This window comes from Gekko japonicus, unplaced genomic scaffold, assembly GCF_001447785.1.
Source record: "Gekko japonicus isolate JY-2015 unplaced genomic scaffold, Gekko_japonicus_V1.1 scaffold2382, whole genome shotgun sequence".
Classification (NCBI taxonomy): domain Eukaryota; kingdom Metazoa; phylum Chordata; class Lepidosauria; order Squamata; family Gekkonidae; genus Gekko; species Gekko japonicus.
The window spans coordinates 85,449-110,248 of record NW_015171575.1 but is presented as its reverse complement, the minus strand read 5'-3'; the positions used below and the strand labels follow the sequence as shown (position 1 = coordinate 110,248).

Genomic DNA, 24,800 nt, shown 5'->3' with positions numbered 1-24,800 from the left:
CCAACCTTTTGAAATTGCCTCTGCAGGGATCTGCTTCAGGCATAAACGGTGAGAGAGTAGAATGTTGGGGGTGGGGGTGGGGCTTCTAACTGGCTTTGTCAGTAAAAGGGTGGAGGAAGGGCCCTTTCCAGGCCTCTTTTGGCCTTTCAGGGAGGGAGAAAGGGAGCCTTGGGGCCAGGCCTCACAAGAGTTACCAGTGCCAGGCTGGGGGATTTCTAGAGATTTTGTGGTGGACTCTAAGGAGGGCTGGGTTTGGGAAGGGAGAGACCTCAGCTGGGTATAATGCCACAGACTCCACCCTCCAAAGCAGCCATTTTCTGCAGAGAGACAGACTGCTGCTATCTAGAGTCCAGTTGTAATTCTGGGAAAACTCTAGGTTCCATTTGGAGGTCTGAAACGAGACTGCTGATGTTTCACATTTAGCCAAAAAACCAAGTAGAGGAGAAGTGATCATGGATTTGATCTGAGTGGTAATTGGGATCAGGTGTGGGAGATAAAGGTGGCTGAACCAGTAGGAGGAGTGGCCATGGAGCTATCAAATTCAATATACACATTATCAGTGAATTATTATCAGTGAATTGCCTGAGAAGTCCAACATAGCCACAATTAACTTCAAAAGAGGCAACTTCTCAAGGATGAGAGGATTAGTAAATTGAGATGGGCACAAATTGAGATGGGCTCCTGAACTAAAGTGCATCACAAATTTTGGCTGGTCTGTGGTTCTCAGAGAAAAATTTGTGGCTGGGCAACTGGCACAAACATTTCATGAACTTTCATGCTCTTTGTGACAGTTCATGGTGGTTCGTAAATGGATATATTAGAAGACAGATTGTCTCTGCTCAATTAAAATGTTTACAAAATTTCAAATTGGGGGGGGGGATTCTCCAGCCTTGGAAACATCAATATGGGCCCTCCGAAGATTAATAGGCACTACTGGCTGCCAATAACAGAGTTCCCATTCTGCTCTATAAGATCAGAATGCTATATATACCTTCAGCTCAGCTCTGCCCCCTCTCCTCTGTTAGCTGTTGGCAGTTAGAAAGGCAGGGAACTCATTAAAAGCAAAGCACATTCAATTTTCCCTGATTGTGAACACTTGTCCCCTGCTAGGGTTTAGGTATTAGATGGACTCAGGGCTCTGAGCTACCCTGTCTCTATGCTAACACTGAGCAGAGGGGCTTAGCTACTGTGCGCCTCAGCTGAGGACCCACATTTATAACCTCCTGATTATGAACTCCTCTCCCTTGCTTGGGTTTGGATGTTAAGTGGACTCAGGGCTCTGAGCTACCCTGTCTCTCTGCTTATGCCAAGCAGAAAGGCTTAGCTACTGGGTGGCTTGGCTGAGGACTTACGTTTATACTCTCCTGATAGTGAACACCTCTCCCCTGCTGGGATCAGAGGGGACAGCTGTTCTTCCCTGGGTCAGGGCCTTGGCAGATAGGTTGCAGGTGGGCATCACCACCACGTGGCATCCTCTCTGCAAGGAAGGGGAGTACAAGGTGGTCTGTATCTGTGACCCCCCCCCCAATAAAAGTCAGCATTGCTCTCTAGAATGCAGAGCTTATGCAATGGAAATGTAAGCTCTGCAAAGAAGTAAAGGGGGTGCAGGCCAACAGACCTGGCCAGAGCGAACATCAGGTGGAAGAGGATGGGTGAGGAGGAGAAAGAGGAGGAGGAGCTACAGCCAACACATCATCTCAAAGAGCCCAACCAGGGATATGTCCCGCTACTGGTTTTCAGTGGTGAACTGGGTGGTCAGCAGCAGCAGGGATGCCAGGTGTGCAATGGCAGAGGATTTGGCAGAGGTCATGATGAGGGAATACCTTGCCAAGTCCCCTGAGCCCACCTCTGCTGATCCCCTGGAATACTGGTCACACAAGGCTGCCATCTGACCCAACCTGTCTTGCATGGCCATGAGTCTTCTCTCCTGATATCCCACCAGTGTCCAGAGAGAGTGGGTGTTCTGCCACCTGGGAGTAGGGTTGCCAGACCCCTGGCCTCAGCGGGGGTTTCCCTAATTTGGGGGCCTCCTTCCTGCTGCCACCAGCTGGCCAGCGGGGGAAACCCCACCCCCAAGAGCAACCACCTGGCCATCCTACTGCAAGATTTAAAGGGTCTTCCAACTGGGTCTTTAAATCTTGCAGGAGGGAGGAAGGAAGAGGGGTGGCCGAGCGCACCTGCACTGCAAGCTGTGAATTCATGGCTTGGAGTGCAGGTGCGCATGGCCTCCCCCCTACCTCTTCCCAATAGCAGTTAAAGGGACCTTAAAGGCTGTTGGGAAGAGCAAATTCATAGGTGGGAGTGCAGGTGTGCGCAGGGACCAAGCAAGTGGTGCCAGGACCAAACATGATGACATTACTTATGTGTGATGTCATCACATTGGGGACATCCCTGCCCCCTCCAGTAACACCCCCCCAAAGTCTGTTGGAGGGACTTTGAAGGACCTGGCAACCCTACCTGGGAGACATACTGAGCCACCACTGCTCCCGCCTGGACCCGACCAGGGTGGACAAGTTGGCATTCCTCAAGGTCAACCTATCCCTGCTGGGCTACCCCTCTCTAGACCTCACAAGGTAAGATTCAGGCCTCCTATTGCTCCCCTGCATGTCCCCCATTCCTCCTCCTCTCTGGGTGATCCAGCATGTGACCTGCAGGTTGTGCCATTGGGGCTTGGGTGGGAGAATGGCCGCCTCTGCTAGGTAGGAGTGGGCTGGCCAAGCAGAGGGGCTTAGCTACTAGGTGCGGTTTTGTTCACAACACATTTTATGCCTCTCAACCCTTTCTCACTTAAATTCCCCCAGTGAGAAAACCCTTGGATATCTCCCTTTACTTTTACCCTCCAAAGAAAATCTCCCTCACCCAATACCTACCTCATGAAACATCTACCTCATAACACAACATCTACCACATGAAAGAACATCTACCTTGTAACACAACACCTACCTCATGGAATAACATCCACCTCAGCAAACATCTACCTCAACAAACATCTGCCTGTAAAAGCAAATCCCTGTTTGACTACCCCTTTCCATTGCATGTGTACAGTTCACAACAGGTGATCTCTGATATGTACAATGTGTTCCACTAATGGTGAATAACCAGACATTTCATCAAGAAGTGGGCTGTGATTAGATGATCTGTGTGTTTGGGCCTGAGGGTGCCTGGGAGCACACCTCACTGGGTTCCAGTGCTTGCCAGGGGTTTCTGCCAAGCGGCTGTGGGGTTACTTTGGGGTCATGGGTCAGCTAGGGCTCAGCAAGGACTCCTCCTTGGTAAAAAAAACAAGCCTCACGTAGCCAGCTCTGAGTCAGCAGAAGCCAACAAGCAGAAAGACAAACTGCAGGCTTGTCAGTACTCACAGCCAACAGCTGGTGCAGGGCCACTGACACCCTCCAGCCCTGACTCAACAGGTGAAACTAAGTTAATCAGCCCTTGAGTTTCACGCACATGCTTTGAGTGCCCGCAGACAGAGGCTATGAGCAGAATTACAGGAGAGAGGACAAAGTGCTCACCTCCTGGCCCAATGCCAGCTGCTTGAGTAGTTGCAGGATTACTCCCAAGCAGCTGGCTGCAAGTATGACCCTTGGACCTATGCCTATACAAACCAGTCAAGCAAGACTTTTAGGTGTGGAAGCAACAAGTCATCTTACTGCTGACTCTGTGACCACTGCACCAGACCTTGCCTTGCTCATGTGACTCCCATACCAGCTCTTGACCTCGCTCCTCAGCTTTGTGATCTCTGCCCATGAGTTCCCTTTGGACTGCCTGACTACACCTATTGAACAACAACACCCCCAGCTCTGGACTCTGAAACTGAAACCTCAACTCAGCTTTTTGCATACAGACTCTTGCTACCCACAAGGAATGTACACTACATTTGCCTGCTCTGTGACAGGGAGCCCCTGCTGAAATTTTTGGGATGCCTGCTTATTCTTTTCCTACAGAAACTGTCTTTGGAGATTTGGGGGTGGCCCTGCCAACTTGACATGCATTTTTCCATTCTCTTACAGAGTAGAAGAATACATTCTGGTTGCTAGGTAACCTCTGGACCTGTGTGTTTCAGTGCAGGGTTTGAGTGAGAGTTGTGGGCATGCTTCCCTTGCTTGTCTTGTGTGGCTAAGGTGCCTGCCAAGCTGTCATGGGGTTACTTTGGGGAGCCCATGTTTGAAACTCTGGGGATGCCTGTCTTTTTGTCATTCAGAATCTGCCTTTGGAGACTCATGGGTGACCTGGTCAGCTTGGCATGTGTTTCCATATCTCTGCAAAGTAGAAGAATACACCCCAGTTGCTGGGTGAGCCATAGACCTATGTGTTTCAGTCGGGGGGGGGGGCTGTGAGAGATGTGGGCACACTTCCCTTGCTTGTCTTGTGTAGCTAGGGTGCCTGCTAAGCTGTTGTTGGGTTAGTTTGGGAAGCCCCTCTCAAAACACTGGGGATGGCTTTCTTTCTGTCATTCAATATCTGCTTCTGGAGACTTGTGGGGGGCCTGGTCAGCTCAACATGTGTTTCCATTCCTTTGCTGCACAGAAGAATATACCCCAGTTGATGGGTTTGCTCTGGACCTGTCTTTTTCAGCCCTTTTTTTTTGGGGGGGGGAGGCTGTTAGAGTTGTGGGCATGGCATGCTCTATTGCTTGTCTTGTGTGGCTAGGGTGCCTGTCAAGCTATAATGGGGTTACTTTGGGGAGTCCTTGATGAAACTCTGGGGATGTCTGCTTTTCTGTCCTTTAGAACATGCTGCTGGAGATTTGGGGGGGGGGCTGCAAGTGTAGGGAGATGCTTGCCTTGCTTCCAGTAACTTGCTGGGGGTTGGAGTCTGCCCAGATGAGGTTTCCCTGTGGGTTTGGTGTCACTGGCTTGTTCCTGAGCCATTCCATAGATTTCCGTAACTGCAGCTGTCTTTTCCAGAGAAAACACTTGGAAAACCTTTCGAGGCGGTTTGTAACTGGGACCCTAGAAATGTAATCTATCCCCAACTTGGTTTGTAGAGGAGCAGGTGGCAGAATGAGGTTCCCTGTGTGTTTGGTGTGTGTAGCTTACAGGGGGTCCGTTCCATAGACTTTTGAACCAGTGTCTGACATTTTTCCTGAAGGCATCTTCTTTGGGGGGCCATACCTCAGACCCCCTAAGTCCAATATGGAAGTCCAATCCTCATCAAACTTGGTGCACAGATAGAGGATAGTCAGCCAGAGATCCCCTGTGAGTTTTGGTGTATGTATGTTCTACTGCACCACAAAGCTAATGAACTGAATGTGTTTATTTAACATCTAAACGTTTGTGACAGTTCACAAACTGGACACGCCATGAGCCACAAATTTTCCTGGTTTGTGCCCATCCATATTAGTAAAAGTGAAATTGAAAGGGAGTGTTAGGCAGGTCAGATCTCTTCAGTATGTTTAGGGATTATAGAATCCAAGCTGAACTTCAGATTTCAATTCCAGCCTGTACCTCCAAGTTCAAGTCCTGTCTTGGGTCAGTAAGGGCTCAGCAAGGACTCCTCAGGAGAAGAGGGCTCCTCAGGAAAAGAGGAGCCACACACAGCCAGCTCTGAGTCAGCAGAAGCCAACAAGCAGAAAGACAAACTGCAGGCTTGTCAGTACTCACAACCAACAGCTGGTGCAGGGCCACTGACACCCTCCAGCCCTGACTCAACAGGTGAACTAAGTTAATCAGCCATTGAGTTTCACGCACATGCTTTGAGTACCCGCAGACAGAGGCTATGAGCAGAATTACAGGAGAGAGGACAAAGTGCTCACCTCCTGGTCCAATGCCAGTTGCTTGAGTAGTTGCAGGATTACTCCCAAGCAGCTGGCTGCAAGTATGACCCTTGGACCTATGCCTATACAAACCAGTCAAGCAAGACTTTTAGGTGTGGAAGCAACAAGTCATCTTACTGCTGACTCTGTGACCACTGCACCAGACCTTGCCTTGCTCATGTGACTCCCATACCAGCTCTTGACCTCGCTCCTCAGCTTTGTGATCTCTGCCCATGAGTGGACTGCCTGACTACACCTATTGAACAACAACACCCCCAGCTCTGGACTCTGAAACTGAACCCTCAACTCAGCCTTTTGCATACAGACTCTTGCTACCCACAAGGAATGCATACTACATTTGCCTGCTCTGTGACAGAGAGCCCCTGCTGAAATTTTTGGGATGCCTGCTTATTCTTTTCCTATAGAAACTGTCTTTGGAGACTTGGGGGTGGCCCTGCCAACTTGACATGCATTTTTCCATTCTCTTACAGAGTAGAAGAATACATTCTGGTTGCTAAGTAACCTCTGGACCTGTGTGTTTCAGTGCAGGGTTTGAGTGAGAGTTGTGGGCATGCTTCCCTTGCTTGTCTTGTGTGGCTAAGGTGCCTGCCAAGCTGTCATGGGGTTACTTTGGGGAGCCCATGTTTGAAACTCTGGGGATGCCTGTCTTTTTGTCATTCAGAATCTGCCTTTGGAGACTCATGGGTGACCTGGTCAGCTTGACATGTGTTTCCATATCTCTGCAAAGTAGAAGGGCGGGGTGGCCATAGGACTTTGTGTTTCAGGCGGGGGGGGGGGGCTGTGAGAGATGTGGGCACACTTCCCTTGCTTGTCTTGTGTAGCTAGGGTGCCTGCTAAGCTGTTGTTGGGTTAGTTTGGGAAGCCCCTCTCAAAACACTGGGGATGGCTGTCTTTCTGTCATTCAATATCTGCTTCTGGAGACTTGTGGGTGGCCTGGTCAGCTCAACATGTGTTTCCATTCCTTTGCTGCACAGAAGAATATACCCCAGTTGATGGGTTTGCTCTGGACCTGCGTCTTTCAGCCCTTTTTGTTTTTTTTTGGGGGGGGAGGCTGTTAGAGTTGTGGGCATGCTCCTTTGCTTGTCTTGTGTGGCTAGGGTGCCTGTCAAGCTATCATGGGGTTACTTTGGGAAGTCCTTGATGAAACTCTGGGGATGTCTGCTTTTCTGTCCTTTAGAACATGCTGCTGGAGATTTGGGGGGGGGGCTGCAAGTGTAGGGAGATGCTTGCCTTGCTTCCAGTAACTTGCTGGGGGTTGGAGTCTGCCCAGATGAGGTTTCCCTGTGGGTTTGGTGTCACTGGCTTGTTCCTGAGCCATTCCATAGATTTCCGTAACTGCAGCTGTCTTTTCCAGAGAAAACACTTGGAAAACCTTTCGAGGCGGTTTGTAACTGGGACCCTAGAAATGTAATCTATCCCCAACTTGGTTTGTAGAGGAGCAGGTGGCAGAATGAGGTTCCCTGTGTGTTTGGTGTGTGTAGCTTACAGGGGGTCCGTTCCATAGACTTTTGAACCAGTGTCTGACATTTTTCCTGAAGGCATCTTCTTTGGGGGGCCATACCTCAGACCCCCTAAGTCCAATATGGAAGTCCAATCCTCATCAAACTTGGTGCACAGATAGAGGATAGTCAGCCAGAGATCCCCTGTGAGTTTTGGTGTATGTATGTTCTACTGCACCACAAAGCTAATGAACTGAATGTGTTTATTTAACATCTAAACGTTTGTGACAGTTCACAAACTGGACACGCCATGAGCCACAAATTTTCCTGGTTTGTGCCCATCCATATTAGTAAAAGTGAAATTGAAAGGGAGTGTTAGGCAGGTCAGATCTCTTCAGTATGTTTAGGGATTATAGAATCCAAAATAATAGTTTAGTTGGAATGTATACCACTAACCAGAAAACACAGAAACAATGTAATGAATAGACTAAGATGGTTAGTGAGTGGAATTCAGGAAGCCATAAAAGACAAAATGCCTTTTTCAGAAAATGGAAGTGTACTTTGAATGGGGAAATTTGACAGAACACAAACTCTGGCAAAAGAAATACAAGGTAGTAAGGTAAGCTAACAAAGAATGTGAGGAACACACCAATAGAAGCTTTAAGACAAAAAACACAAACTTCTTTAAATCCACCAGAAGCAGAAAAGCAGCAAGGGAAGCTGTTGGATCAATGACAAAGGTGTGAGAAGATTACTGAAGGATGTTAAGAGATTGTGGATAACTTGAACAAATTCTTTGTATCTGTGTTCACTAAGGAAGATGTTGGGTAGGCAACAAAATTATCATGGGGTTAAAGTGCTTGCATTGTGTGGTAAGGCTAAAGTTCCTGGAGTTTTTATTGTGGGGGGCAGCAACTGAGAGGTAACATGATAGAGGTCTACAAAAGTGGATGGAGTTTAACTTTTCTCTTTCTCCTTTAATGTAAGAATTTGGGGTCACTCTATGAAATTGATTCTCATTAGTTTCAAGACAGATGGAAAGAAGTACTGCTTCATACAACAGTTAGTTGACTTGCTGGATTCACTGCCATGAGATAGCCCTAGCTTTACATCAATATAAAAGGTGATTGTATAGATTTACAGAGAATACATCTATCATTGGCTATGATCCATGATAGCTGAATAGGGCCTCCATTTCAGAGGCTTAGTGGTTCTTATAGTCACATGTTGAGGAACAGTCAGCAGGTGAGGGCTACTGCCTGCAGGCCCTACTTGTGCACTTCCCTGTGGCACCTGATTGTCCACTATTGTAAACAGGATGCTGGACTGGATGGAACATTGGTCTGATCCACCACAGCTGACCTTATTATATAGTATACCTTTTGGGATTTAAATCTTATGCAGGTTTACTCAGAAGTATGTCCCATCAAATTCAATGGGACTTACTCCCAAGATGTTATGCACAGGTTTAAAGCATGTCATTCATTTCCAGCCAGGCGATCCTTTCTTAAATCCTAATTTCTGTGTGTGTGTATGTGTGTGTGCGTGCGTGTGGCCAAATTAAGTAATCTGATAATTGGCTGCTCTGAGTCCCTGTCTTTTTGTCATTGCAATTTCTGTTACGTATGTACACTGAGGGTGATACAAACAGAAGGTGTGTGTGAGAGAGAAATAAGACATATATTCCCATCCAGCACGTATGTACACTGAGGGTGATACAAACAGACAGAAGGTGTGTGTGTGAGAGAGAGATAAGACATATATTCCCATCCAGCCCACAGAAACTATCCCTAATTTAGTATTTGATTGCTTGATTTACTGTTGATCCTGAGGAAAGGGCAGAATGAGGCACTGCTGCTTCAGAAGCATATCACAAAAGGTGCTGAGATAATGCCAAAAAACCCTTCCCCCTGAGTATCTCTTCATCCTGCAGCACATCTGATGACATCGCAGGCACAACCAAGAATCCATTAATCCTGTTCATCGAGGCTCCAAATCAATGTCTGTGTTCAAGAGACTATCCTCTCCACACAGAACGGGCTTGATTTAACCCAAGTTGGAACCCTGAAGACATTTATCAAAATCTAAGAGTCAAGTTATACACAGAGAAGTCTTAGGCAGAGTTACACTCTTCTAAGCTCAATTACTTCTCTGGATTTAGAATAATGCAACTCCGCTTATGATCAAAATGAAAATCAACAACTTCACATGATGTGTCTGTTGCTGCACTATATGATTTCAGACTGCAGATGGGATATCAAATGCCTGAATGCATATATCTAGGCATGCTATCCACATGTGCAAATGTTGAATGTCAGGGATAGATTAGGCTAGACAATTTTCCCAGACATGCTATTTCTATATGTGCAGGCATTTTTATAGGAGGGAGCACCTCAGAGCATCCCCACACTTAAAGTCTGAAGTGTGTAGTCCAGCAATAGAAATATCCCATGAGGTTCTCAATAGTACATTTTGACTGCACAACCAGCACACTGTTGTCCTTCTCCCAATCATACATTTTGCAGAAGCCTTCACAAAATAGGTAATTGATTCATTCAAGTAGCTGTACTTACCTGATGTTGTTCCTATCACATTAGTTGCATTTCTGAGCCCCACAAATGAAAACTGATATAACCTCCAGGATCTGGTGTCTCCCACTTCTACAGAACTGCGCTTCCACTGGTAAACAATTTCTTCCTTTGGATAACCATCTTTAAAACAATAAAGTTCACATATCCATCAATATTTTCATCAATGCACTGTTACTTTCCTATAGCTGTATAACTAATTCCAGCTTCTATATAGAATTGCTTATTGAATGCACAGTGGTTCAGTGCAATCAAGGTCCAAACTACGCATGGCTTTTTAAAATGAGTTGGGTTCAGGTTTCCTAGATCCCACTCACTTTCCATACAGAAGCTCCAGGGAACATCCATTTAAAACTCTGTGGGGGCTCAGTTTGGCTTATTTATGCATTTATTAAAACATTTCTGTTCTGCACATCCTCTTGGTCCAAGGCAGCTTACAGTAATACATCCCCAGCTAAATCCAAAGATAAAATAGCATGTCCAAATTCCTCCCCTCCTTAAAAGATGCCTGCCATTTAAACCTCCTCAAAAGCCCTGGCAAATAGGCAGGCTGTGCAGCACCTTCTCAAAATCTCAAGGGAGGGGGTCCCTCTCACCTCTTCAGATAGCCCATTCCACAGGACTGAAAACATGATGAAAAGGCCTGGGCTCTTGTCAATGCCAGACAGGCCACCCTAAATAGTGAGAAAGCCAACAGATGGCTGCCTAGTGTCTGTAGTTGGCACACAAGGACATATGGAAGGAGACGGTCCTTCAATTATGTGAGTTCACGGTCAGTAAGGCCTTTAAAGGTCATAACCAGCACCTTGAATTGAATTCAGAAATGGATTGGCAGCCAATGGAGGTGTTTCAAAATGGGCAATGTATGTTCTCGGCACCTAGCCCCTAACAGCAATCATGCTGCCACATTCTGGACCAGTGGTAGTTTCTGAATTATCTTCAAGGGCAGCCCATGTATTCTTGTTGCAGTACTCCAACTATGATCTTACAGAAATATGGATTAGCATGGCCAGATCAGTTGAATTCAGGTAATGAGAAACTTGGCAAATCAGGATGCACCTGATAGAAGGCGATCCTGGCCTTGAGCAACCCCAAGCATTTAACCAGCTCAAAAAAAAGCCAACATCGGACTTCTGGTTTATGGTGATGTGCAGGCAGAAGCATCTCCCAGACCTCTGGGGATGCACTCTGCACACCAGCGTGTAGGAGGGGTTGCGACCCCCCGAGCCTTGGTGAAAGGCTTCTAGCCAGGGGGGTTTTGAGGGGTGACCTCTTCATCGGCACGATGCCGGAGAATTGAGGCACTCCTCCGCCCCGATGGTCCTGCTGCTGAGTGTCTGCATGGACTTAGTGCCGCTGACTGGGACAAGCATGGGAGATCGAGCGAAATAAATGATTGCTGAGCAAGGCTGGATGGCCGACAAGGAACAGTGAGTTGGGTGGAAGTGAGCATGGGAAGTTAAAAAGAAAGCTAACCCCCCCCCCTACAAAGCGGTAAAAAGCGAGCGGGGGAAAGGCCACTCCCAAGCGCACAAACGAAATACAGAATAAAGAGGGGGGGCAGAAGAGCAAGCATTTAAATCTGTTTAAAGAGACTTACCAGAGCGCAGCTAAGCTTAAGGACAAATTTCAGAGACTTTGGCAACTTTTAAAGAAAGTAAACAATCCAAAAAGATGGCGGGGAAGAAACCAGATAAAGACAAACTTGTGAAAGTGAAACTGGTGGGCAGTCCTCGAATGGAAGAGTCCACTGGGCTTTCCAAAATGCTGGCAGATTCCTTGCGCCCTCTGCTGGATGAGATGACTAATATTAAGCAACAATTGTCAACAATAGGTCAGCAGCTACAGTTGACTAAATCCTTAAAAGCAATGGCGCAAATGGCTGAGAAGGTGAAGGAAGTGGACACTGATACTAAAGAAGAAGAAGGTGCAAAAGCTGGAAATGAAACAGGCAACGGGAGAAACACAACTTTTACAGTTACAAATGGAAAAAGCAAATCTGGTCCTACGGTTTCAAGGGGTTTCAGAATTGAAAGGAGAGAATCTGAAGCAACTGCTGAGTGAAGCAATGGCCCCAATGACAGATTAGAAAGCAGAATATCTTCATAGTGAGATGGATGTGGTCTACAGGTCCTATTCCTCATAATTAAGAAGAATAATCTGCCAGGGGAAATAATAGATTCTCGAAAAGACATGTGAGGGACTCTATCTTGAAAGTAACTACGGGAACATCCTTGAAGATCATCCTCCGCCCCGATGGTCCTGCTGCTGAGTGTCTGCATGGACTTAGTGCCGCTGACTGGGACAAGCATGGGAGATCGAGCGAAATAAATGATTGCTGAGCAAGGCTGGATGGCCGACAAGGAACAGTGAGTTGGGTGGAAGTGAGCATGGGAAGTTAAAAAGAAAGCTAACCCCCCCCCCTACAAAGCGGTAAAAAGCGAGCGGGGGAAAGGCCACTCCCAAGCGCACAAACGAAATACAGAATAAAGAGGGGGGGCAGAAGAGCAAGCATTTAAATCTGTTTAAAGAGACTTACCAGAGCGCAGCTAAGCTTAAGGACAAATTTCAGAGACTTTGGCAACTTTTAAAGAAAGTAAACAATCCAAAAAGATGGCGGGGATTGAATTGAATTCAGAAATGGATTGGCAGCCAATGGAGGTGTTTCAAAATGGGCAATGTATGTTCTCGGCACCTAGCCCCTAACAGCAATCATGCTGCCACATTCTGGACCAGTGGTAGTTTCTGAATTATCTTCAAGGGCAGCCCATGTATTCTTGTTGCAGTACTCCAACTATGATCTTACAGAAATATGGATTAGCATGGCCAGATCAGTTGAATTCAGGTAATGAGAAACTTGGCAAATCAGGATGCACCTGATAGAAAGCAAATCTGGACCTACGGTTTCAAGGGGTTTCAGAATTGAAAGGAGAGAATCTGAAGCAACTGCTGAGTGAAGCAATGGCCCCAATGACAGATTAGAAAGCAGAATATCTTCATAGTGAGATGGATGTGGTCTACAGGTCCTATTCCTCATAATTAAGAAGAATAATCTGCCAGGGGAAATAATAGATTCTCGAAGAGACATGTGAGGGACTCTATCTTGAAAGTAACTACGGGAACATCCTTGAAGATCAGAGACAATAACATCAGGATTTTAAAAGACATTCCATTTGATATAAGACAGAAGAGAAAGAAATATAAAGAACTAATCCTTTTTCTACAAACAAATAGCATCGGATATAGATGGTTAATTCCAGAAGTTGTCATTTTCAAACTCCACAATAAAAAGAAAAGATTGACTCTGTTTTTAAAGCACGGGAGTTTTTGAGAGCACAGCTTGGAGAACCAGCTGAGGACAAGAAGGAAGAAGAAGAAAGCAAATCTAATGGTGAATTGGACTAGGTGTCTTCTGACAAGGACTCTCTCTCCGAAAAGGGAGCGGCTGCCTCCAAAACTTCATATAAATTGAGGATTAGAAAAGATAAAACAAAATAAGGGCTGAAGGACTCTGAATTGTGCCTGAAGATTTTATAAAAATTGTGGGATGCTCCGGGGGTTTCATTAAACAGATATAATGATGAAAAAGTTATATAATGTAGCATAACTGACCATGTTCAACATATTAGCAGCATGTTAGATTAACATTGATATAAGTGGTTGTATTGATCTCTTATTCTTGGGTTTTTAGTTATTAGTGGGTATCTTTTCTTTCTCCTTAGATGTAGGTCGCCTTCCCCTTTTTTCAGTTATAGTTTGTAGTGTTGAAAAAAAATAACAAAACTCCCCCTAGGGGGATTATAAAAAGAAAAAGAAAAAGCCAACATCACTCCACCTAGGACAAGTGGTTTCAGTCCCTCTAGGATATTAGCCTTCCTGAGCAGCATTACCTATGTCTTGTCTGGATACAGCTTCAGTTTGTTCAACCTTAGCTACCTGACCACAGCCTTAAAGCACCAGTTCAGAATTAAGACAAACACATCTGGAGGCTTAGATAATGAAATATAGATCTGAATGTCATCTGCATGTTGATTACACCCAGCTCCAAAGATCCAGACAATCTCATTTAGTGGCCTCATATCTCTCTATATAATAATTCTGTTTTTGAGTGGCAACATTCCATGCACTCCCTCAGCCATTAGCCCGTTAGCCACCACTCAAACGTACTTGTGTGCCATTGGCCAGGTGCTGGGTCTGCTCCTCTTCCCCGCCCACTTCCCTTTCAGCCACTGTGCCCTGTCAGAATTACTGGCAAACGGCTTTCTCTCTTGATGAAGATGCTTTTCCTGCTTGCCTCCGGTGTGGGACTAATTGTCCCCTCAGTGGCTCTTGGTAGGTGTCACAAAATGGCAGTTACCTGTGTTGTAAGATAGCTGGGGTTCTTTGTTTAAAATGTTCCCCCGTAAGGTTTAATTGAGCTGTAGTTCCAGAGAGGGGCCTGCAGGGGTATCACTCATGGGGTTGAATGGAGCTTCCTCATCTGCTGGCCTAAAAGGCCAAAAAGTGAGAGAAAGAGACTGTCCCAAGGCAGTCTTTGTACCTGGGAGGCAGCAGAAATTCAGCCACTCCACAGTCAGCTGGACTGGGGAATAAATGGAAGTTTCTCTGCTCTCTTGGGCAAGAGAGAGAGGCTGAAGTACAGCCAGAGGCTGGTCCAAGGAATGATCCTATCCTGAGCCCACAACCTCCAGAGGTAGAGAGTATTCTGTGTAAGATTGCATTTAACTCCTGTTGATTTATGCCGTTGGTTCATAGTGTGTGCTTACTCCTAAAGTGTGTATGTGCTCCATAACTGTGTAAATAGTTAAATAAATTATTTAATTGGGCTAATAATCTGTGTTGTGCTCTGACCACATAGTCTCCCGTGCTCTGCACAATACCAAAGGGAGGGGGTAGACCAGGGCAGCAAGGAAAGGCCAGACCTTTGGGTTGCCAACTTTCCAGGGATCACCCAAAGATTGGGGATTCCATCTCCAAAAAGGGAGAATCGACCAGAGGGGTCCCGCTGTCCCTCTAAAAAGGAAGTGACTATTCCGTGAGTGGTGGCAGAGAACATAAGGAATGAGATACGCCTGTGGGATGAGGGTGGGAAGCAAACAGCTGAGTTGTAAACTGGAGCCCATTTTGCCATGGTAGGCAACCAAGCTTGGTTCAAAGGAAGGAAATCCTTTGCAGGCCTTTGTGAGGAACTCATTGGGGCCAGTCCTGACTAGGGTTGCCAGCTCCAGGTAGGGAGATTCCTGGAGATTTTCTGGTAGAGTCTATGGAAGCCAGGGTTTGGGGAGGGGGAAGGCCTCAGCTGAACAGAATGCCATACAGCCCACCTTCCAAAGCAGTTATTTTCTCAGGGGGGGGAGAGATCTGTTGTCTGGAGTTCAGTTGTGATACCTGGTGATCTTCAGGCTCTACCCGGAGGTTGGCTGCCCTAGGCGTAGCAGTCAGTGCTTCAGAGCAGGGCCTGCTAGATCCAGGTTGTTGCTGTAGAAGCTGAGTGGGTGATTTTGGACCAGTCACAGACTTTCAGCTCAACCTACCTCACAAGGTTGTTGTGCAAGTCACAAGGGGGGAGGAGAATGATGTAAGCTGCTTTGGTCCCCATTGCACCTCACCCGGGGGAACTGCGATCCCCCGCGATTCCCCCCGAATCTACCTTTGTTCCTAGTATATAATAAATTCCACTCAGTTGATTTTGCACCTCCAGTGGAAACTCACTATGTTCAGTCAGACATAAAAGAGTGAAACCACTGAAGAGCTACACCCTTAATACCAACTCCATATTCAAGACGGTGAATAAGAATGGAGTGGTCAAGTGTATCAAAGGCCACTGAGAGGTCCAAACGGTATCAACAAGGAAGATTCTCCCATGTGCAACTTTAAATGAAGCAACATAGGTGGAGGAGCTATGCAAGTGGAGGAGGAGGGGTTCCTGCTTTCCCCCCATGCCATTGTCCTGATCAAAAATGGACCTAGAGTCCTTCGCGGGGCTTCCTCGCACTCTTGCCGGCCTTGCAGGTCCACCACCGGGCCCCTAATGGGGCTCGGCAGTGGAGCCACAAGGCCGGCGGCAGCCGGGACCGTTGGGGGCGGGAGTCCTTCGCGGGGCTTCCTCGCACTCTTGCCGGCCTTGCAGGTCCACCACCGGGCCCCTAATGGGGCTCGGCAGTGGAGCCACAAGGCCGGCGGCAGCCGGGACCGTTGGGGGCGGGAGTCCTTCGCGGGGCTTCCTCGCACTCTTGCCGGCCTTGCAGGTCCACCACCGGGCCCCAGACGGATTTTGGGGGTGGAGCCTGAGTGGTGGGTTTAGATTCAGAGGAATTAGCTGTGTTAGTCTGTTGCTGCAAAATAGTCCAAGAGTTCAAATAGCACCTTTAAGACTAATAAATAACACCTTTAAGACTAACCTTTAAGACGAAGACTGAGTGGTTGGTGTGGCCTTATGACACACTTCTGGTGATGTCAGGGGGTGTGGCCTTATGAGACACTTCCGGTGATGTCAGGGGGTGTTTCATATGCTAATGAGTTATGCTAATGAGTTCCTCTAGCTCTTTTTCTATGAAACGACCTAGGAGGAGTTATCACCCCACTTTTGCAGCTGCAAATCCACAGAATACTGCACATGTGGCTCCAAAGAGGAATAAATGGGGAAATAGCATGGGAGGAGGCCTCCTTTGCTGTGGTCCCAAGCTGAATGCCTTACAGAATTTTAAACTGATGTTCTCCACAATTACTGTGTGGCAGTGGGGAGCATGTATTTAAAAAGTTCTACATAGTTTGGCCTAAGACATGAAAGAAAATAAACAGCAGAAGAAACGTTATGAATTATATAATAAGGATTCATATAATTGCTAGTTTTCACTATATAGTTGATTATTAGTTACCCTGCAGTGAACTCTACACGGAATTAAGTGTTCTGAAATAAATCTTGCAGCTCTATGATGCCATGTAAAAGCATGCCAGTTCTTATTTCAGGTTGTCTTTTATTCATTGGTTGAAATAATGAGCTGAAGGCAGATGACAGTGTGAGACTTGACGACATACTGAGCAGTCCATGTTTGGAGTTCCCAACTGTTTTGATCTTTATAAATCATAAACATGTCATAGGGGGAAGAAAAGGTTAATTCTTTCTGTCTTGATGTCAACTAGCACTACAGAGACTAGATTTGCCATGTTGGAACAAACATACTGGCAACATTCAGAAATACCTGCATCTTTCCTCCGGAGGGCAAACAGCAGTTCTGTGGACCCCCTTCAAGTCAAGAAAATGGCACAGAAGAGAAAGTTTAACCATTCATCGTTCTTCTCCATGGACCATCGTTCTAATCTAGTTTAGGCCCTCACATGGCTGCTATGTACAAAGAATACACCACTTGGAGCTTTGAGTGGAGCATTTAATCTATTTTGGCCCATATTACTACTACTGAAGCTTAGAAGGTCTGCAGTGAAGTCCTAAACATCAAATAAATCTTATTACACCATTCAATAAATGTATGTTATATTTTTAAAAGTCTTGGTTATTACTTCTTGAAAATGGTGGCTAATCAGCTCAGTAAATGTACATACAATGTTGCAACCAGCCATCAACCAATCATATAATATGAAAGCTTCATAGAAAAAGTAGCTAATCAGCTCAGCAGCTTTGAAGTCCAACAATCTTGGCTTCACTGCGCAACTCTGCAGCTAGAGACCTGGTGAACTTGGCAGTGGGAAAAGGCGCCTGAAGTTCCTTGTGTTGGCTGTAGCCTTTATCATAAGCCAAAACACTTCTTCAGATTGCAAGAGAAAAACTTCACAAAGTTGGCACAAAACTTCTTGTAAATTTTAAAGCACGTACCACGCCATTAATGTTCAACAATTGGACAGCAATCCTTTGAAGGCTAATTACTGGCAAGTGAATGCATCTCTTACACTGTGTTTCCCGTTTATTTCATTTTGTGAAGTCCTAAACAGCATTAAATCCTTCAATTGCAGTTAATGGGCTTAGAAAAGAATAACTACATTTAGGATTACACTGTCGATTTTATAGTACCTGGGTGGAAGGCAGCCAGAGGAACATATGAAAGTTACCCTGTGCTCTACAGGAAATGAACTGGGTATAAGTGGCCATAATAAAAACTACTACTGGTGGTGGTGGTGGTAATAGTAGTAGTAGTAGTAGCAGCAGCAGCAGCAACATTAGGAGGCTAAAATGAGGGTTGGATTCTTTCACAAGACGAAGTTCCAGATTTTCAACTTCCCACAGAGAACAGGAAACAGAGTTAAACCTAGGCTTCCTCCACAGGCTTTCAGTTGCAAATGAAAATAGTTCTTAGGCAAAGGGATCTAATTGAAAACTGTGGGGAAAAGAAACAGAAGAAAGGACAGAAAAGTAGAAATCTGGAGGTGGGTAGATGAACTTTTAATGTAGATTTTGATGATGAGTACTCTGTGGATATCTGAATATATGATATGCAGTATCTGCAGTTTACATCTGAAGATTCTGCAGTTGTGTTCAACATTTGACAGTCTCTGCAATAGTATCATCTGAAAGCATCCGTTGTACAGCATTTGGCCATACCTGGTGACTGATAGACTGAAGAAGCTGCCAGTGCCTGATAATATTCATATATTATTCATAATTACAGCAGATTATCAATTGTTCAAAATGTGAAGCTGTAAGAGACCATATCTAGAAATGAATGATAGCCAGAATTGATAAACATATTGTGGCTGAGTGCTGCACAATTATTTATCTATTTTATTTATTTATACCGCCCTTCTCTCCAATGGGGACCCAAAGCAGCTTACAATATTATTCCTGCCATTCTCCTCCATTTTATCCTCACAACAACATCCTTGTGAGGTAGGTCATACTAAGAGTAATTGGCCCACAGTCATGCATCAAGTCAATACACCACATAGGCTTAACTATATTTTGGCCCCAGTCACACAGGCCAGATAACATGGGGGGGAGGTGTGGCTGTTTGCCCCGGAGCAAAATAAAGCGCGGTAGCCCGATCACACGGTCCCCTGAGTCTTTGCACGTAGACTGTTAGCTGGCGATCACACGGTGATCCTGGAGCGTGGTAAAGAAGCGGCACAGCACGTTTCGCATTTGTGCACATGTGCAGTTATGTGGAGCAGCACTGCTTTAAGTTACGTGCTTGTGCGCATGCGCTTATGAAAAACATCTGATTTGCGATGGGACATGGATGGGCACCAGATGCCATGGGATACTAGCACTCCCACAATCAGACGCCCGCCCCTGCCCCATGTTTTCCGGATACCAGTGCACTTTCTGAGGTAGTTTTTTACTGCGCATCTTCGGCGGGACACCACGGGTTGGCCACGGGTGCACTACGCTTCCCAGATGTTGCGGTGTGATTGCACCCCAAAAATCTGCCTGACATTCGTGCCTTTAGTGCAGCAAATCCTCCATGTGAACGGGGCCCTTGTTATGTTATTTTAACAAATTAACATTGTTTTTGAGTTTACTACTTACAGCTTGAAAACTCCAGTGGACAAGAATGTTCATCCATTGGGAAATTGTGTAGCTGAAGCTGACATTCAGCATCTATCGTCAATCTACCAAGAAAAAAAAAAATATTATATCTACTTTCAATCATAATTTTCATTGCTCTAAAGTACTACTCTGGAAACTTCCAAAGTCTACAGAATATCTTTTCATTCAAGCCTGTGTCTTAATGTGTGTCTTGATCAGACCATGAGGTAGAATCCAACCTATGCCTTCTTAAAGACAGAAATGGACATATTCCATAACCATTTCTGGAGTCTTTCCCTTTTGGTATCTAAAACGTGGCAAGGTCTTGCATGATCCTGCCCCCTGCCTTGATATAACCTCTCCTGGGCACACAAGAGGGGACAGCTGCACCAGCAAGTTTACTTTCATTTTGTCTAAGTTACAAACTGACTTGGTTTTCCACTGAGATCATTCTGGGAATTGAATGATCAGAAGGAATCTTGCAGGATAATCAGCTCTCTTGAAAAATGACAATTCCCTTATGGAAAACCACAAAAACTAGTTTAAAATGATGTAGAACACAGTCTTGATCCACAGCTGTGCTGGGTATTGCAGCAGTGGAGAAAGCTACACTTTGGCCCTCAATCCCTTCATCCACTGCAAACCCCAATCTAGTAAACAGCAGTTATTGGATATCATCTGGTCTATGAGCTCTCAGTATCTCACACAGACTCAGCTCCCTTTGCTTGCATGGACTTTGCATGGAAAGACCTTCCCTCCTTAAGGCAGGGTTGCCAGGTTTGGGTTGGGAGATACCTGGAGATTTTGGGAGTGGAGCCTGAAGAGGGTAGGGTTTGGAGAGGGACTTTACTGCCATAGAGTCCACCTTCCAAAGTGACCATTTTCTCTAGGCAAACTGATCTCAGTCACCTGGAGATCAGTTGTAATAGCAGGAAATCTTCAGCCACTACCTTGAGGTTGGCAACCCTACCTTAAGGTCATTCTGCAGAAGAAGAAGAGGAGGAGGAGGAGGAGGAGATTGGATTTATACCCCGTCCTTCACTCAGAGTCTCAGAGTGGCTTACAAACTCCTTTCCCTTCCCCTCCCCACAATAGACACCCTGTGAGGTAGGTGGGGCTGAGAGAGCTCTTTCAAGAACTGCTCTTTCAAGAACAGCTCTGACAGAACTATGGCTTGCAAGTGGAGGAGTGGGGAATCAAACCCAGTTCTCCCAGATTAGAGTCTGCACACTTAACCACTATACCAAACTGGCTATAAATATACTTGCTTTCATTTTATTATGGAAGCTCAACACTTTGTTTTCATGCATTGGGAATACCATCTATGATGTTCTGATGGGTAAACTAGGGGACTGTGGACTGGAGTAGTTGTCAATGGCATTTCATCTGAATGGAGGGAGGTGTCCAGTGGGGTGCCATAGGGCTTGGTTCTGAGTCCAGTACTTTTCAATATTTTTATAAATGATGATGAGAGTGTGGAGGGGCTACTCATTAAATTTGCAGATGACACTAAATTGGGAGAAGCATCAAGCATACCAGAAGATAGAAATAGAATTCAATGAGATTTGAACACACTGGGAAAGTGGGCAGATGTCAACAAGATGCAGTTTAACAAAGCTAAGTGCTGAGTTCTACATCTGGGTAACAAAAATGAGGAACATGCATACTGGATGGGGGATACACTTCTGTGTAGCAGTATGTGTGAACAAGATCTTGGGGTACAGGTGGACCATAAGTTAAATATGAGCCGCAAGTGTAATGCAGCGACAAAAAAGGCTAATGTGATCTTGGGGTGTATCAACATAGGCATAACATCCAAATTGCAAGATGCCATAGTCCCATTGTACACTGCATTGGTCAGGCTGCAATAATGGATTTAAATTAAGGGCAGGAAGGTACTGGCTGGATCTCACTTTTTTACACTAAGAGATGTGCAACAGTGGAATCAGCTGCCTAGGGAGGTGGTGAGCTTCCCCTCACTGGCAGTCTTTAAGTGGCGGCTGGACAAACACTTGTCAGGGATGCTCTAGGCTGATACTGCATTGAGTGGGAGGTTGGACTAAATGGCCTGTATGGCCCCTTCCAACTCTGTGATTCTATGGGGGGGGTGGGAAATGAGAGAACTGCTTCCTGCCACAGAGTACAACATATGGTTATATTGTTTAATTTTGCTACTTAAAACTCATCAATATATATACCTCATAAATATAGTAAGTATGACAAATATATTTTCTCATTCATATTGGACACACATGCATTTATACTGAACATAATATTAACAGTGTAAGTACCTTAATGTATATAGTACTCTGCCATCATTCCAGATTCGAAGCATCCGATTGGGTGTTGTTATCCAGTGAGCATCAGCTTTTTTGGAGTTTCGGAAAAATGTATCAGGTATCCAGATCTTCCCAACCATATTGCTGTTCAACCTCAGCACCTTTATAGTGCTGTTGAATCTTAATCGTCTGTCATACCAGGTTTGGGCAAAAAAAATATCTATTGTATATTCCTGCAGAATTAATGAAAGATATTAAACAAAATCCTGTGAGTTCTGAACAAGATCTCATTTTAAAATCCCTATAGCTTTGGTTGCCAAGACCTTCGTAACACTTTCATAAACACAGACAAAGTCACATCGTAATCCAATCCACAACAGTTCTAGGCACCTGATTGCCTGTGCTACTGTTGTCACCTTCTTGCAATGCTGACATAATGCTATATCTAATGACAGCTGTTAGCATGCCCTTTCCTAAAGTGTTGTGTTTTAGTGTAGCAAATATTGGACCACAAGGGTAAATATTTTATCTTAACTGGATTTCAGATTAAGATGCCTGTGTTTCCATAGCCAACAGCTATGGATTGAGGGCAGATTTTTCAGCAGCAAGGTAAAGGTAAAGGTTCCCTTGCTCGAAAGCCAGTCGAATCCAACTCTAGGGTTGCGGTCCTCATCTCTGTTTCAAAGCCGAAGAGCCAGCACTGTCCGAAGACATTTCCGTGGCCATGTGGCCAGCATGACTAAACACCAAGGCAGCAAACTAGGAATTAAATTTTGTTATTTATTTATTTATCTACTGGGACTCAAACCAGATTACATGGTGGTCAATATAATCAACAAGATGGAACATCCAATAAATAAGGCAATAGGGTTTGTATTGTAGAAATCTGGAACAAACCAGAAATTTGAAAACAGAATTGAAGTAAGGCATAAGTATTTATATGAAGCATTAAACAGTACAAGAATTACATAGTAGGATCCTATTTACAGCAACAGGCAATCCAAGCTGTACACAGTAGATCAGACCACAGTCCCTAAAGCTTTACCCAAGTAGCTTTCTAACCGATGCATTACCTCTGTAGGAAAGCCCTCTTGAATAATTCAGTTTTGCATCATTTGCAAAAGGCCAAGAGAGCAGGAGCCTTCCTGACCTCATCAACTAGGCCATTCCATCAAGCAGAGGCCACAACGGAGAAAGCACAAGGACGCCCATTTGCAGGTCGGCACCAGAAGAAGGCCCTGCTCAAATGAGCTAATAGTGCTAACAAGCTAGCATGAATGTTAGATACAGAAACGCTCCTGTAATGTTAGCTACAGAAATTATATAATGTAGGTACTGGCCAGATTGTTCTTACAGTTCCCTTCTATGCTAAGTCATATGAATGGGGTGCCCTTGTCAGTATGGAAATTTCATATGTGCAATAATAAGAGATGATAAGCACCTCCTTCAGTGCATTGCCTTGCCTTCAGTTTCTCATAAGAATAGACATTATCTCTCCTTGTTATAGCAATGAAATATTTTTAAATGATAATGCAGCCAAAGAAGATGTATATATTTTATTCTAAAATATCGTCTATCATCCAGCAAAGAGATAAAACCACACAATACAGTACTATATACATTTTATACAAATATACAAATATTACTTACCATATTAATAGCATTCACTGGACCAATGCTATTGACATACATATCAGTGCGAATAACAGTTGGTTGCACTGTAACAAAAACAATAAGAGCCACTAATATCACTACAGGAATAATTTATTAATAATTATTATTATAACTGCAGGAGGGAAAACACGAATCTAAATGTAATTACATATACTAAATAGATGCTTAAAGAAAGAAGGCCTATGTTCTGTTTTCCATTAGACATGTGTGATATTTCTAAACACACAAAAGCAGAATTGACCTCTAAGTTTAGAAAATTATGTTTGTAAGACGCAAAAGATTTATGCGATCTGAAGAGAAGCTTTGGTAAGACATGGATATGTACATGAGAAAGAAAGAGTTGATGCTGTCATCCAAAAGGAGGGGCTGTGATCCCACATGTTGCTGTTTCATTTATCAGATCATCAATCAGACAAGTATTTTGTTTGTATGCTTATAAAGCAAGCTTCATTTGTCTGAAGGGCACTGTGTTTCTAAAGTCACTTATGATATATCACATCAGATATTTCACATTCAAAGGATGAATACAAAATGACTGACTTAATCCAAAGAAGAAACTGAAGATATAATAATACTAGGCCCTCAGAAGAACAACATTTGGAAAATTGCAATGTCATTGTTAGTTTATTTGGTTTTGAAACAGTTTCATCATGCTACACAAAAAGACACTCATGAATAAGTGTTTGATAGTAAGAGGGAATATATCAGGGGTGGCCAAACTGCAGCTCGGAAGCTGCATGTGACTCTTTCACACAGTCTTATTTAATGTTAATAAAAAGCAAATATGCATGTTTTCCAATAAAAACGTGTGTGTGATATTTGTTCCATGTCTTGCAGCTCTCAAACATCTGACGTTTATTCTATCTGGCTGTTACGTTAAGCAAGTTTGGCCACCCCTGGAATATATTCTTTAACAGGCATTCTTTGAACAGTCTCCCGCTAATACAAATATAGATTCCTCAGGGTTTCACCAAGGCACTTGGCCAGTCGCTGTGATTGAGTACCAATAATTATGTACCAAAAATTATGCCATAGAAAATAAGTATTCCACTAAGCAACAACTCATTTTCCTCTCGGTTTAACTTTGCTTCATTAACTGATCCATTTCCTGCTCCTCAAGCAGGGTGACACCATTGCCACCAGTCCCTATGTCAGAACCATGCAGGAGGCTCCTAGGAAGTCAAGGCATTTTGCCACAAGCTGATCCACTACATGGAATTAGTTGCTTGCTTTATGGCACCAAGCAGGAATTTATGAGTTCCCTTCGAAATAGTACAGATGGGGATCTTCTTTTTACCTGCTTCGCTTTGTTCATGGGGTCAGAGTAGAGTTGCCAGCTCAGGATTGGTAAATTTACAAAGATTTAGGGCTATAACCTGAGAAAGGTTGGCTTGGGGAGTGGAGTGACCTCATTGGGTACAATGTCATAGAGCCCACCTCCCAAATCAGCCACATTCTCCAGGAGAATAGATCTCTGTAACCTGGAGATCAGTTGTAATTCCAGGAGATCCCCAGCCTACACCTGGAGGATGGCAATCCTAGGTCAGAGTAATCATAATTATCCCT

At 44.8% G+C, this 24,800-nt stretch overlaps 1 protein-coding gene across 1 annotated transcript in view; it reads right to left on the bottom strand.

The window, feature by feature from the left end:
* Window positions 1-24,800, bottom strand: part of GABRG2 (gamma-aminobutyric acid (GABA) A receptor, gamma 2) — a 194,864-nt gene that overhangs the window by 102,022 nt on the left and 68,042 nt on the right. The window contains exons 3-6 of the mRNA XM_015419807.1: window positions 23,211-23,278; window positions 21,573-21,793; window positions 19,282-19,364; window positions 9,789-9,926 (exon numbers count right to left, since the gene is read on the bottom strand). Of these exons, the coding sequence (XP_015275293.1) occupies window positions 9,789-9,926; window positions 19,282-19,364; window positions 21,573-21,793; window positions 23,211-23,278 (510 nt within the window). The remainder of the gene's footprint in view (window positions 1-9,788; window positions 9,927-19,281; window positions 19,365-21,572; window positions 21,794-23,210; window positions 23,279-24,800) is intronic.